Source organism: Talpa occidentalis, unplaced genomic scaffold (genome assembly GCF_014898055.3).
Source record: "Talpa occidentalis isolate TD23 unplaced genomic scaffold, MPIMG_talOcc4v2.1 talOcc4.6, whole genome shotgun sequence".
In the NCBI taxonomy this organism is placed as follows: domain Eukaryota; kingdom Metazoa; phylum Chordata; class Mammalia; order Eulipotyphla; family Talpidae; genus Talpa; species Talpa occidentalis.
This window is the reverse complement of record NW_023604972.1, coordinates 10,147,533-10,162,537: the sequence shown is the minus strand read 5'-3', so window position 1 is coordinate 10,162,537 and position 15,005 is coordinate 10,147,533. Positions and strand designations below refer to the sequence as shown.

Genomic DNA, 15,005 nt, shown 5'->3' with positions numbered 1-15,005 from the left:
TGTCTGCAGCAGGAGTCCAGCCTGAGTTACTTTCCGTTTCCAAGGCAACTGACCAGCCCAACAAAGCCACCAGCTCTGCGGGCTGCTGGTCGGGGCTGCCCAGCCATCACCCAGAGCTGAGCTTCATTTCCCAGGACCTGCCTGCTGACCTCCTGGCTTTTCGGGGGATCTGCGCTTCACTTCACGCTGGCTGTCTCTCTGTGTAGGAGCGATGAGGAGGAAGCCGATCATTGTGACAGGCCTGACTTGATCTGGCTGCCAATTCTGACCTCTGCTGCGTTAGACAGTGTGCATGTATTTTCTCTCATTCACGCCCTTTCTTCCAGCCTCATCTAGTCTCCTTCTCTCTCTCTCTCCCTCCCTTCTCTGTCCTCTCTCCCTGGTGTGTGTTCTCTCTCTCTCTCTCTCTCTCTCTCTCTCTCTCTCTCTCTCTCTCTCTCTCTCCTCTCTCCCTCTCTCAGGCCCTCCCCCCCCTTCTTGGGCTGTAGCCTTCTTAATGTAGTTTAATGGATTTACAAAGAAAGCCAGGCAAAGGAGCACTTCTCACTGGCTGTGGTCGGACCATGAGCTAGCTGACCATGAACTTGGAAGGGCTTGAAATGATAGCAGTTCTGATCGTCATTGTGCTTTTTGTTAAATTATTGGAACAGTTTGGGCTGATTGAAGCAGGTTTAGAAGGTAAGGGAGTGCTCTTCAGTGATTTCTACAAATTCTCTGTTTTGCAATAAAAATTTCGGAAGTGAATGTCAGAAGCACCTGAAATGAGAGCAGGGAAATGTTACTCTGGGGTGGACATTAAGAGAGACAGGTTTTTCAGGGGAGAGAAGATGAATAAAATAAACTTTTTGTAAGTTTCAACAATTTTTTTTTACAACAAAGAATGTTAGAACTGTGAGAAACACTGAAGCAAAACATTAGAAATGCAGGGTTTATGATGAGGATGTGTGTTGACATTGAAAGTATTTAGTCTATATTGATATGATATTACTTCATCTATTATTTTATTTCATTGTATAAGCAAATTTTAGGTGGTATGTTGTGAGCTCCACTTGTTTCTTGCTTAGCAGATGTGTTCATCAAATAGAAATGCACTTATATGTATTTTAATTTCTTATGGTTTAAGATTGGAGCTGAAAAATGAAAAAGGTTTTTATATGGTTGTCTAGAGAAGTATTTATAAGGATTTCTATTTTGCATCCCAATGGAGACTCTCAATGTGCAGTCCCCAACTCATAGGACATAGAATCCAAATAGTCAATTGTTTTTGAAATGTTGCTATTTTCCTTCATCATAAACTCCTAGTCTCCTTAACAATCATCTTTTTCTTTAAAAAAACAAAAACAAAAACAAGGCTTGAACTTGCCTGTATCTTTTCCTGAATAATTGTTTCTTTGAGAATCAGAGTAAATTTAGATGATGATTTTTCTCTTTGCTCAGAGCTTATCTGAGAATATGTCATGCAGCCAGTTATTGTCTCTGTAAAGTTCTCAGAGCAATTTTTAAAAATATCTCCAAATGATGTTTGACGTTGTGGTGCTTCGGTATTGCTCCTGCTCCACATTTTAAAGTGGAGTAAACATGCAAAAATGTTGAAAATGTGTTTACCTCCAAAACTCCTCCAGTCTCCAGAGAATGATGGCCACATGTGACATAAATAAGGTTGCATGTACAAATAGCAATTACCTAGTTACAGTCAGTGCCTCTCTCTGATTCAGGATATCGGAACCTACCTTTGTAACTTCTGGTGGAAGGCAGAAGGGTGGTAAAAAGCAAGGATTGTTAAAGTAATTTTAAAGTAACTTCCAAGCCCTCCCTGATGGAAACCTTTATAGTTCTCGAGAGGATACCTTCTAAATCCTAGAAGTGGGGACACTTTGAAATTGACTTTATCTGGAATCAATAACACAGTTTCTATGCTCATTAATGTGTGTTATTTTACCTGCAAATGTGATTGGGACCTCCCATTTTAATGCACTGTTTTTTATTCTCCTGAGATTGATGTGAACGTGTGTGGGTACTCCTAGTTATGTTGAGAGATTTGTTTTGCCTTATTTCCAGGCTGATGTGTGGTCATTCTTCAAACTGTTTGACTGAGGGCTTTTACTCTTGATGTTGTTATGAAATTTACTCTACGGTTGGGTTTGTTTCAAGAGAATAATACTCACGCTCCCAAATTCTGAGCTGTGGGAAACTGTTTTTCCTGTTTCTTGCTAATTATACTTAGAACTGTATTGGTCTGTATTTTCTTTCATGTATTGTCTATTTTACAATATCAAAACTTTCCAGGTCTACATTGTATTCATGGTCTAGGGGAAATGTATTCGCTCATTACTTCAGTATAAATCAGAGCTGATATCCAGTGTTTTTAGAAACTATTTTAAAGAGTAAAATGTTGATCGCCACATGAAGGAGGAATTATATTTAGTGTGTAAAAGTTGCTAGAGACAGGGAATGATAGATCTTTGCATTTTAAGTTTGCATGAGACTTTTCTTCAGCATGAATGCTAGAAAGTCAAAGACTTTCAAAACATTATTTAAGTTGGGTGCATATGCTGCTTACTGAAGATCAAAACCATTGTATATAGTTTGTATACACTTTGAATCTATAGATGATACTGTGCACACCCAAAGTCACCACTCATTTTTATTTACTAAAAAAGGATAAACAGTATTTAATATCAAAGTAACATCTTTTATAGACTTTGTAAAGCACTCTGTAAAACAAACACTGCTTTTTCTCTCAGATATTTTTTTTTTTCACCAAGGAGTTTGTTGGGGGTGAGTGGGGTTAATATTATCTTTCACCTTTCTGATTTCTGTTTGCTCAGGTATCCTCTGAAAGAAATTTGAATATTATATAGAATAAATTGAACCTAGGTTAAAGCCTTAGGAGAATCATTTTGGATTATTTCCCTGAGCAATTAAAACTTTTCATCTAATCTGCTAAGAGTTTTCACAGTGTAGTAGCATTCCAGAAGCAGCTTTCCTTTTTATTGTTATCTATGCAATATGCTTTATGTTCTCAAGGGCATATGTAATACTATGCTTGCATAATGTAGATATTCTCTTGCTTAAAACATGTGTAGAATAAATGTAATTCAAAATAAATTGGCAACATGAAATATTTGCATTTGTTTATCTTTGAATACTTTGGCTTCCCTTTATTTGCAGGACACAGGGAGGGGTTGGGTCTGGGCCCTTCTGCTCCACTCTGTGGATGGCATCTGCAAGCACACAGGTCTATGGCATATTTTTATAAGTGAAAAAATTGCACTTTTGAGTGACATTCTTTAATATGACAAAAGAAAACCGCAGCAGCAGTACAGATTCTTACCCCTCCTGTGCTGCTCTCTTGCTCCCTAACCTTGGATAAGCACTTTACATTTCAGTCGCTTGGACTTGACAGTCTCCAGGGAACTCTCATTCCAACAACTCTGTGAGTTTACGGGACAACTGAAATTTGATCATTTATGTAACACATACCCTTTCTTATGCACTAGGTATCAATGGCCTAGTTAGGAATTGATCAACAGTGCACAGCTGTTAGACTCATCATTCCTCACCTCCATCGAGGGATAATTTATCATACCTCAGGGAGATTTTCATTGTATTTCAAGAGAATAGAGAAATGTCCTTTCCGGTAGCTCTAGAATTTGACATTTAGGGCTGCTATTTTAGGCATCCTTGTGATACAGTTTCTCAAAACTTAAAATGATGGTAACAAATAAGTACATCAGTCTATAATGTATTAACATTTCAAGGTTTACTTGTTTTTGTTTTATGTTTTGTTTTGTTTTTTTTCCCTTTGATAATTCTGTTAGACTTCAATAAGTTTTCTTTTGAAGAAAAGTAATCTTAGTATCAGGTCAGCATGCATTTAAACAACAGTTTTAATCTGAGCCAAGTTTTGAGGATAATGTACAATGCCAGTGTTTTGAATTCACAGGCTCATTCTACTTTATGAGGAGTTTGGGAAGTTTCAGATTATGCTGGTTTGCAACACTACTAAAACCTCACAATAGTAAATTGCCTGTTTCCCAGCTATAAAAATGAAAGTGGTTTTCTGTTAACATATTCCAGGGAGGAAGCGAATCAAAATTTTAATAGCAAAGCTATTTCATTATCTCTGTATGCAACACTGGGTTGGGAAAATATCTACTTTCATTCAAATATGTATTAAATCATGCTGAAATAGTTACTGAGTTAAGAAAGAGCCTTCCTACTCCATACTCGCACCCTTACTCACAGACAAAATTTTACGAAAAATGCAGTCACACAAGTCTTGATAAAATTCACTTTTATTGGTAATTATTTTTGCTCAGAAGACAAAAACAACTGATAATCTTTAGTCCTTTATCAACTATGCCCATTAGCATTTCTTTTGTAATTCTTCAGCTTGCTTTACTAGCAGATATCAGTAAAAGTATAGCATAAGCTTCTTCAAGAGATCTGAACCTGGTATGAACACAGGAGAATGGAGAACTTGGCTTCCTGGCCTGTGGCTGGAAGTGTGGCTGCGTTTAGTCTTTCAGTGAATTGGGCCAAATGGAAAACAGTATTGACTCTGTTGTTATTCCAAAGTCTTAAATGAGGACCAAGGGGCTGGAGATGACTGGAGCTGGGTCATGGTTTCTATCTCAAAGAGTTTACTTGAAATTCATACAGCATAGTTATAAAAAATTTCCTAGAATTCTGCTGCCCCAACTGCAATGGGAAACCAAAGTTGACATGTGTTTAGACTATCAGAAAATCTTCTAAACTGTGAGGCTTACCAAAGACAAAAATAATGTACAGTGAATCTAGAAAACAAACCACTGCTTGTTTTTTTTTTTTGTTTTTTGTTTTTTGTTTTTTGTTTTTTTACCAACTAGGAATGTAATAAGATACTACATATCCCATACAGCTTTCTTTAGGGTTTTTTTTTATAGTGAATAATTATTTCAAGAACTTAATGCTATAAAAGGAGTCATTAGGAGTATTTAGCGCGCTCAGAGATTATATTCAGAAAAATTCAGTTATTGCCTTATGTACTCATCACAACTTTTCCCCTTAATAGTCATGTAATTTAGGAAAAATATTTGAACTCTATAATCCTTATTTTTATGCATAAAATAGAATAACGCTAATTAATATTAATATGTTGCTTTGTTGAGAAATACCTATACACAAGGTAAATGTTAAATAGTACAGTATAATAGCAGATTGTATTAAGATGTGAAACATAGTAGCATATATATTAGTATTAATGTTAATATTACTATAGTAGCATCTTATTTAATTTTCAGTATGATCCTCTGAGATAGTACTGTCGTTCTCAGTTAGAAATAAGAAAATTCAAACCATAGAGCCTAAGTAAGTTAGTTCAAGTTTACTAAACCAGTAAGTTACGAAGTTTAATTCAAACTCGGCTTATCAGGTTGTAGATCATATTCTAAAATTTTAATTTCCTAGATATTGTAGCATGATGGCAATGGCTAATAATTTGGTGAGAGAAAGAGCATCTTAAGTCAAACAGCCATCAGCTCATTCTACAAACCTTCTTCAGCATGTTCTATAGGTGAAATACTCACACTCACGGCATGTTCATACTAACATACTGATTGTACTATTCTAAAAACAGGATAAGGAATACTATGAAGCCCCTATTGTGTAAATTAGACACACTCTTTTAGTATAAAGGAATCTGCATTAAATTGTATTCAAATTGGGGCCTCCCCGGTGGCGCAGCGGTTGAGCGCTGGGTTGCGAAGCTGCCCACAGCCTCTGCGGCGCCGGTTCGATCCCCGGCTGCTCCCCGGCCACCGGAGGAGGGTCCCACATGGTGCGCAGACCTCTCCTGCCGCCCGCTGCTCCCCTCAGCAGTGTACTTCGGTCCTTCTGCCTGTTCTGTTCCCCACTCTGGCTCTGGTGAATTCTCTCACCCTCTCGCGCTTCTGACTGTACCCAGTGCATGTATAAACCAAACAAACAAACAAATAATAAATAAATAAATAAATAAGACATGCCTCTAGAAAATTAAAAAAAAAAAAAGAAAATAAATTGTATTCAAATTGGACAGAGTCGTTGGGTTCTAGGATAAAAATTTAGAAGAAAGTAAATATGTGTGTTCGTTCTCAAACTAAGTCCTGTTTACGTTATTTGTCTGTGGGTGACACATGAGGCTGTCAAAAGTAGATGGAACAGAAAAAGGCTGGTGATTTTGGAGAAAGGTAAAAAATCAGCCTGTGTCACTACTACATAAAAATGGGGAAGGATCTAGTTACCGGAACAGGGTGCAAGAGAAGAGAGTTTATTACTATACAATAGACAGGATGAAAGAAGAGCTACATGTGCCCCCAGAATATCAACCATGCAAGACTGTAGGTGTTATTTCTCTTTTTCAGCTGGATAGAGTGGAAATTCAGAGAGATTAATAATGTGTTCAGGGTCACAGGCAAATAAGTGAAGGCATCTGGATTATTTCCAACACCTTCAAGCTGTGCTGATCCCAATGGCATTCACTGTGACTACAGAAGATAAATATCGAAAAATACAATATGACATAGATAAGCAAAAGCCATCAGTAATGTAAACCCTGTCTACAGAGCATGACTATAAATATAAGAAAATACTTGTTTTTATTTATTTTTTTAAGATTTATTTTATTTATACAAGAGCTGGGGTACAGACCAGATGCACGGGGGGTGAGAGGATTCACCAGAGACAGAGCGGGGCACAGAACAGGCAGACTGATGAAATACACTGCTGAGGGAGCAGCGGGCAAGACAGGAGAGGTCTGCTTACCATGTGGGTTGCTCCAAGGCCGGTGGGGATTGAACCGGCACTGCTGAGGATGCGGACAGCTTCACAGCGCTACACTTAACCGCCTGTGCCACCACAGAGGCCTGTTTTTATTTTAACTGAATGTTTGTACACCTAGTTTTATGTACAGATGGTCTGTTTAAAAGCAAGCTGTAATAATGCACAGAGAGACAGAGAGAGAAAAAGAGAGAAGTATCTAAAATTCACATCAAGTTGTGACTTATCAAAGTTTTAGAGAATGGAACATATTTCAGAGATTAACAGTTTCAAATTGATCATTCACTGAATGATCAGACAGAGGCACTGACTAACCAAATGACATGTTTTTACTTTTATTTGCATTTATTTTATGCTGAACATATTCCGGGGCCATAAGGTTTTGCTTCTTCTGTTTCTTCTGGGGTCTTTTTCTTCTCTCCAGTTTCCTCTTCTGGTGTGGGAACCAGCTGCTCCTTTTCAGTGAGGACGATCACAATACGTGGGGAGAGCTCACAGGAGGGTCTATCTGACTGTGAGCTCTGTAAATTCTGTGACCCGTCCTAGCAGCTTTGTTCGCCTGGATGTTCTCAATGACCAGAGAATCTACACATTAACCCTTAAGGCCAGCATTACTCTCTGCATTGTTAGGATATGCAATAAAATCCAGCATCAGGGGCTTCCCTGATGGCCTAGGGGTTAAGTCAGTGCTATCACCAATAAGACTTGAGTTAGATTCCCGGCCAGCCAGGAAGCTGACCCACGTGGCACTGCAGACCTCTCCTGTCTCTCCTGCTGCTCCCCTCAGCAGTGGATTTCAGTAGATCTGCCTGTTCTGCTCCCACACTGTCTCTGGTGAATCCTATCAACCCCCACAACTCTGTCCTGCACTTAGCTTTTCTATACACAAACACACGTACACACACACACACACACAAACACACACACAAAACCCAGCACTCATTGTGAGCCACTGACCCTGTGTCAGGCCCCACTTCAGGCCTGGGTGCACCTGCTGACTCCTCCCTTGTGACGACAGAATGCATGTTGCATGTGGTGCTTCTGCAGAGCAATCTCCTTCAGGTATGGGGTGGGTGGCCTTTTGGATGTGCATATCCTTGATGGCCTGGAAAGTTTCTTGAGTGTTCTTAAAATGAACACTAGGATTTAAATCTCTTGATTTATGGACTTTTGTTGGCTTTTAGGGGTCAAATGCATAGCAAACCATTTTCAGAGGTCACCCCAGGCTGCTTAGGGGCAGGACTGAATGTCATGTACCTGACAGAATTCTTCTCGAGAGAGAAAAAGCTAATGGGTTATACTCAGAAAACAAACCTCAAACATAATCCAAATTCCACAAAACATTTATCCAAATTGTAGTTCTTCTAGGTTATTCTGATAGTGGATCAAGTATTCTAAGACTTGGCTGATGGTAAGTTGCTTTTACACTTTGCATTATCATCAGAGACATGTGCTATGCAAAGAATCCTTTAACTGAAGGACTTGGCCATAAATTGAGGTGTTTTCCATCTAGATGACTTATCTGAATATGTTAATGGTAGAGACTCATTACCTGACACCTGACAATCAATATTGGCCCAGAGGATGAATTTCTGGAAGACTCAGCTTAAATACCCAATGCATATAAATTTGAATAACACGAATAGTTATCCTAATGGCTCATCACCCTGATTGTTAAAAACTGGAAGCTAAATGCTTTACCTCCTTAGGTGCCTGCACCATCCCACCTCTCTGCTTAAACTCCACTTCCACTGTCTAGACTGTTGGAAGCAATTCATTGAGACACATTTGAATAGGTCAAGTGATTCATCAAAACTCATCATCTTACTGCTGAAACAATACCACCTGTGTGTCTTTGTGTGTGTGTGTGTGTGTGTGTGTGTGTGTGTGTGTGTGTGTGAGAGAGAGAGAGAGAGAGAGAGAGAGAGAGAGAGAGAGAGAGAAAGAACTGGGGTTTAGGCCAGAGATGGGGGCAGGATGAGAGGATTCACCAGAGACAGAATAAAGAGAAGAACAGGCAGATTCACTGAAATACACTGCTGAGGGGAACAGCAGGGAGACAGAAGAGGTCTGCTATGCTATGTCCCTGGCGGGGGATTGAACGCAGGCCACAGTGATGACAGCGCTGAGACTTAACCCCTGTGCCACCAGGGAGGCCTAGGGATGTTTCAGTTCTTACAGAGGCCTTAAAACATAGACACTGAGAATAGACTCTAAAACCAAAGTAATTGGACTTAATACTTACGTTCCAATTCCAATGCATATTAGCTACATGACCTTGTGGAAATACCACAACCTTCTGTACTGAGTTTATTTCTGTCTTAAATGGGTATAATCATAGCACCTCACTTTCCTTTTCTGTGTGACTGGTTATGACTTAGTGTTTCTTGGGCTTAGAGTTGTGTATAGGATATAATGAATGATTTATGTGCGTTAGCATTATGGCCAGGTACCATCTTTCTTTCCGAAGGAAGGAGGGCACCTCTCAATATCTGAAACCAAAGCTGAAGCCATTGCTGGCTAAGCAAGCGAGAACTGCACTGGGCAGATACAGCCATTCAGAGCACCACACTGCAGATCGTCCATCGCAGGAATTACATTCTAACCAAACTCTGCTGTTACTAATAGGAAATCGTTATTGATTGATTGAATTGGGTTTAAAATTGGCTCGGGTGCTACTTGCAACTACAATCAAAGAACATGCATTTCCTTTTTTGAAACCACAGCAAATGAACTTTTTATTTTCATTGCAGACTGTTTAGACATTTAAGACTATTTATTGAGCAACTCCCAAGTGCCAGCCGCTGTTCTAGACACTGGGGTTGCAGTTGCAGGGGAGAGACACAAACCTGATGGTCGCAATCTCCTCAGCTAAATTTTAAATACTATAAATGCTACCAAAATTGTACAGGAGACAGAATAATTATAGCAGAATTCATTCTTCATTTATTCTGCTATGCCCCACACTTTGTTCTAGGTACGTTAGTGAACAAAACCAATGTCCTTGTGAATTTAATGTGTTAGTGGGGAAGCAAGACAAAAAAGATACATAAACAGGGGGATGCATAATCTGATATGTAATAGAAGCAAACAGAAAGTAAACAGCTCCAAATGGTACATAAGCCAGGGTGCTACTTATGACAGAGTGGTCAGAGAAAGCCTTTCTGAGAAACTGCCTTTTCTGTAAATATTTGGAAGAAATGAGTGTGAGAGTCACAGTAGAGTCTGGTACCAGAGGATCCAGGCAAAAGGATGGTACCAGGAAAAAGGATGAGCAACTACTAGAAGTTTTGGCTGGAACAGTGTTTTCTGTGTTCCAGGGGTCTGGGGTAACCAGTGGCGCTGGAGCAAATGAACTAGTAAGGCCTGGGGGAGCAATAGGGGGTTGGCCAAGATCATACCACGAGGGCCCTACACAGTCGTGGGCTTTACTCTTTGTTAACTGGCAAGTCACAGAAGGATTAGGATACAGAGTCACCACCAGCCCCCAATTCCAAGTTCTTCTATGGGCCTGACAGCAGCTTTCAAACCACAACTGCCTGCCCCAATTTTAACATGGGACCTGACCCCCAACACCTCATTGTCTTGCCCCAGATCCCATGTGGATTCATCGGTTTTTGTCTGACCTTCCTTTTCTGCAGGGGGAGATGGGAGAACTGCCTGTACTTGCCATGAGCAATCTTTAACATGTGCCCAAGACAAATATTCCTCTTTATGAAACAAGATCTGCTCTTTCTCCTGCTACATGGGGCAGCCTAGTCTTCACTGGGTTGCTTCAAGATCCTGCACTATATGCTTGATTCTTAACTGCATCTTTTACACCAGTGCAAATTGTCCTAATAAAATATAACTAGAGAAGACATTTTAAAAAAATCAAACAACATCCTTGAGTACCTTCCATAGAGAGACTATTATGACTATAGAAGTAAAAAGCCAAATTTCCCAAAAAGGCAGTCCATTGTTTTCCTTGGAGTAACCCCTCCTCCACCACATACTAGCTTCAAAGATAAATATTCAAATTGGATCTTTTCTAAATTGAGAGGAGAATAATACATTTATGTCCCAGACAGTTGTACTAATGCTTTTTTTTTTAACTAGTGAGAATTATAGAGACTATAGCCCACCCTCCTCATTTAATGATTAAATTGAGGCCTAGGAAGGTTAATTGAATTGTTAGAAATGACAAGACTAATTGGTTGCATTAGATATCATAATAATTACAGCATCTACAATAGAGTGATGAATGATATTCTAGGTGGGGAGGTAATAATTTTACTTATTTGCAGTAGCGATTTAAAAAAAAAAAACCTCTAAGAATAATTGCATTAGCTATAATTAGAGGAATTCTGGCTATTTACTTATGTATATGTTGTGAACATTCTTTCATCATTTTGTTATTTTTCAGTTTTGTTGGCTTATGGCCAGGGAGATGGAGGGGTGGTGTTCCCACTGCAGAGGCAGTAACAGGATTCCTGGTGAGACATGTGAAACTGTGAGGACTCAGCCTCGGTGTGGTGTGATGAGATACCAGCTTGGGTTCATCAGGAATTGAGGCCTAAGTCTCATTATCAGGGATCCACCCAGGCTCAAAATTAAATGCATGGTGCTCAGGCAGGCATCAAATGAACATAGAAGTGACAACCCAAATGGGGAGGTCTCAGTGTTGAAGAGCAAGAAGAATGCATACCAATACCACTCCCAAGCAGTTTCTCTGCATTATACTTGTTGGCAACATTCTTAATACAATAGTTATGATTGAAGATTTAAAAAATGAAAATATGGGAGACTCCCTGGTGGTGCAGCAGGTTGAGCGCAGCACTATGAAGCTGTCTGCTGCCTCTGCAGCACCAGTTCGATCCTGGCCAGCCTTGGAGCTACCCACATGGCACAGCAGACCTCTCCTCTCTTGCCCACTGCTCCCCTCAGCAGTGTATTTTGTCAGTCTGCCTATTCTGCTTCCCGCTCTGTCTCTGGTGAATTCTTTCACCCTCTTGCGCCTCTAGCCTGTACCCCAGTGCTTGTATAAATAAATAAATCTTTAAAAAAAATAAATGAAAATGTGTGCATGTTCAAGAAGTTTGGATCCCTTGTCTCCAATGACATACCTAGACAGGGTCTGGCTGGGATCTGAATCCATGCTGTCAACATGAAAGCACAGCTCCCCAACCATCACAGCCCTGCCTCTCAGTCTGTTCTAGATTATGGTCAGAGGCAGAGTTATCTTGATTCAACTGAATCCCTCATGTGTGTGTATTCCTTCCCACCCACATTATAAATATATACTCTCATACAGTATCCCATATCTGTGATTTTGTTCACTCTATTTTCATCAACTCTTCTCCCCCAGTTAACTAAGATTATGGCCCCACAAAATAATCTTCCCCTGTAGTGAACTTAGAAAATCTTGTCCTTCCTGGCATGAATAAGGTTCATGACTGGAAAGTGAGATCCACCCTCATTCAAAGGAAGTTCTTGTAGAGGGTCCCCATCTCCATAGCAGCTGTGAGGGAGATGCTCTCCAGATCTCCCAAAGAAATGACTTAGAAACTAGTTGTGTCTGACCTCCAAGAAGTCCCAGGCACCATGTGGTAGAGTCGCCAAGTAGAAGGAGCACATGTTTCATATCAGACAAACATGGATTTGAATCCTACTTTCTGCATTTGCTGCTTGTGCTGGGGCAGCTGACTTGATCTTTTTGAGTCTCAGTTGCATCCTACATAAGCTGGCCTTTGTCATAAGGACTAGTAGAGAGGACTCTAGTACCTGCTGTGTAATGTGCTCTAAGGGTGAGGTCTGACTGTTAGCTCTCATGCAGAACTCATGCAGGACAATGACTGCAGAAATGAGGCCTGGATGGACAGCCTCTATTTTATCATTTGTTTCACCAATGATTATTTAGTTACATGCTATAGTGAAATATCAATCTAGATATGCCTGTGTTTGCACTGTCCTCTCTCATTTAGGACAGATGGACCCTTCATATTCAGAGATATTCATTCATTCATTCATTCATTCATCTTATAGTTATGTAGTTCCTACCAGCTACTATTATAGAGGGCTAGGGATGTGATCAGGATAATAACCGAGGTCACTGCTGCTATAGAAGAGTTGCCTTGATGGTAGCAGAGACTCCCTCCTGTATGACATTAGGGAGGGCACAGAACAGGGGCATCCATGTTGGCACATTCAACATGAAAGCTGGGAGAGAGTCTTTTTGTCTACTTTTTTCTCAGTTTTTATGAAGTTGGGGAGGTGAAATGCATGTGTGGGGAAGGGAGGAGAATAATTGGCTGTTTTATGTAGAGAGAAAGTAAGAATAGTCTTTGTAAAGTTGGGGGAAGTGAATTTACTGAGCCAATATGAGAAGACTGTTGGGCAGTGCTGAGTGCCCCTTTGAGATCTGTAGTCATAATTTTCATGGGAGATTCTCCTGGACTTGGATAAAATAAGATTCTCCCGGATTTGGGTACATTACTGCAAGATCATTCTTTCTAGACATATTCGAAGAGAAGGATATAATTGGGTAGCAAATGGAAGGATAGAAAAAATAGCAAGGAATTTAGAGGAAAGATGCTTAATATAACCTCTAAATATGCTAACAACAGATATAGCAACTCAGACTATGGAGGCACAACCACAGAAGATTTAAATTGAACCAGTTGGGAATTGTGTCCTCCAGTTATGTGACAGAGGTCAGTGAATGAAAATTTCATTTCTCAATTGTGTCTACATAATAATAGTGTATAAATCAAAATAACCAGTAAAATTGCTCAATGATGAGATCCAACAGAGTGCTTAAAAATGCTAGTTAATTTTAGAGTGAAATTGCTTGAGGAAATATTTTCAGACATTCCCCCCAAACAACAGATGAAGTCCTTGAAGCTGTAGATGTACTTCAGAAATGGAGTAAAATTCAAATACACTGAAAGGAATTTTCAACATAAATTCTGAGTTTCAAAAATAAAGCTTTCCCATCAGAATGTTTTTTAACTGGGGATATATTTATACTTCTCTTGCACCTACAACTTTTAGCCACCATCTTATAGTATTGAAAGTTTCATCAGTGCCTACCTTCCAACATGTGTGTTCAATGGCTATTAAACTTAATGAGGCGATGTATTTTTGTATGTTCTAGTCTATCTACTTGTGTTGCCAAACACACTGTAGACTTATGGGTGAACAGACATGCATATTTCATACACACATACACTAAGAACAGAAATTCTGAAGTCTTCAGTTAATATGTATCAAACTCATTGAAGAACCTCAAGTCTTAATTCTTTTGTATCTGTGATGATTTCTTGGAAGGAGGATTTATTTATATTTAACCATGGGTACAAGTACAATTAACCTTTGTTCAAGTACAAAAGAGAGGAGTACAGTGAAAAGGAACACTAGGTAGAGAATGAAGTTTGATGATGGGTTGAAGTACAAGTTATGCCTTTAGAATAAAAATCCAACTGCAATTCCCAATTTAATTAGCTATTTCCTATAAGGCAACTTACCTAAACTTTCTGATCCACTTGTTTCTTCCATAAAACCCTCAACTGGATTTAGCTCAGACTACTGTCTATAAAGAATACATGTTGCCTAGACAAAGTGCTTAGTAGGGCTAGTTCTATTCTTACTTTGGTTCTTACTCCCCAGGGCCTGAAGCTGCCTTCTTCATCGGGAGGTGCCCAGTCTTGGTTTCCATCTGTCTGTTCTTAATCTGACCTGCTGCCTCCCCTTCAGTGTGGGTTCCTCCTGCCCCTGACTGGTGCCTTCTCCCTTGGCCAGGCTTTTACTCTGAATTAATTCAGTTTGGCTGAGAGCCCAATTTCATCCACATGTTGAGAAAGTCTCCCATTTCTCCAGCATATGTCAGATGACAGTGGCATATGCCTCTGTATTGAAAGGATGTTTAGGATATACTTCTTAAGTTTAGAGAACAAGTTTTAAAACAGTCTAAAAATAACAATCCCATTTTGAAAATACAAAGAAGCTGGGGGAGACTGAGCATCCCATTTTTAACTTCTTGAGAATGAAAATTATTCATTGTTGATGTGTAGTTGTTTAACTTTTTAGGTTAATTTCATTGTATTTTATTGAGGTGAGGGGTTAATTTTATAAGGGAAATGAGTGTCACTATGAAATGTACATATTGTTTTTGTTTCTCCCCACAAGAAACACAGTGCCCTATGAGACATCGCCATTTATCATTTTAA

General features: G+C 39.5%; 1 protein-coding gene across 1 annotated transcript in view; it reads left to right on the top strand.

The window, feature by feature from the left end:
• Positions 1–495: 495 nt before the first annotated feature.
• The window catches only part of KCNIP4 (potassium voltage-gated channel interacting protein 4), a 413,140-nt gene continuing 398,630 nt past the window's right edge, over positions 496–15,005 (top strand). The window contains exon 1 of the mRNA XM_054687959.1: positions 496–678. Coding sequence (XP_054543934.1) covers positions 579–678 — 100 coding nt within the window. The 5' untranslated portion in view covers positions 496–578. The remainder of the gene's footprint in view (positions 679–15,005) is intronic.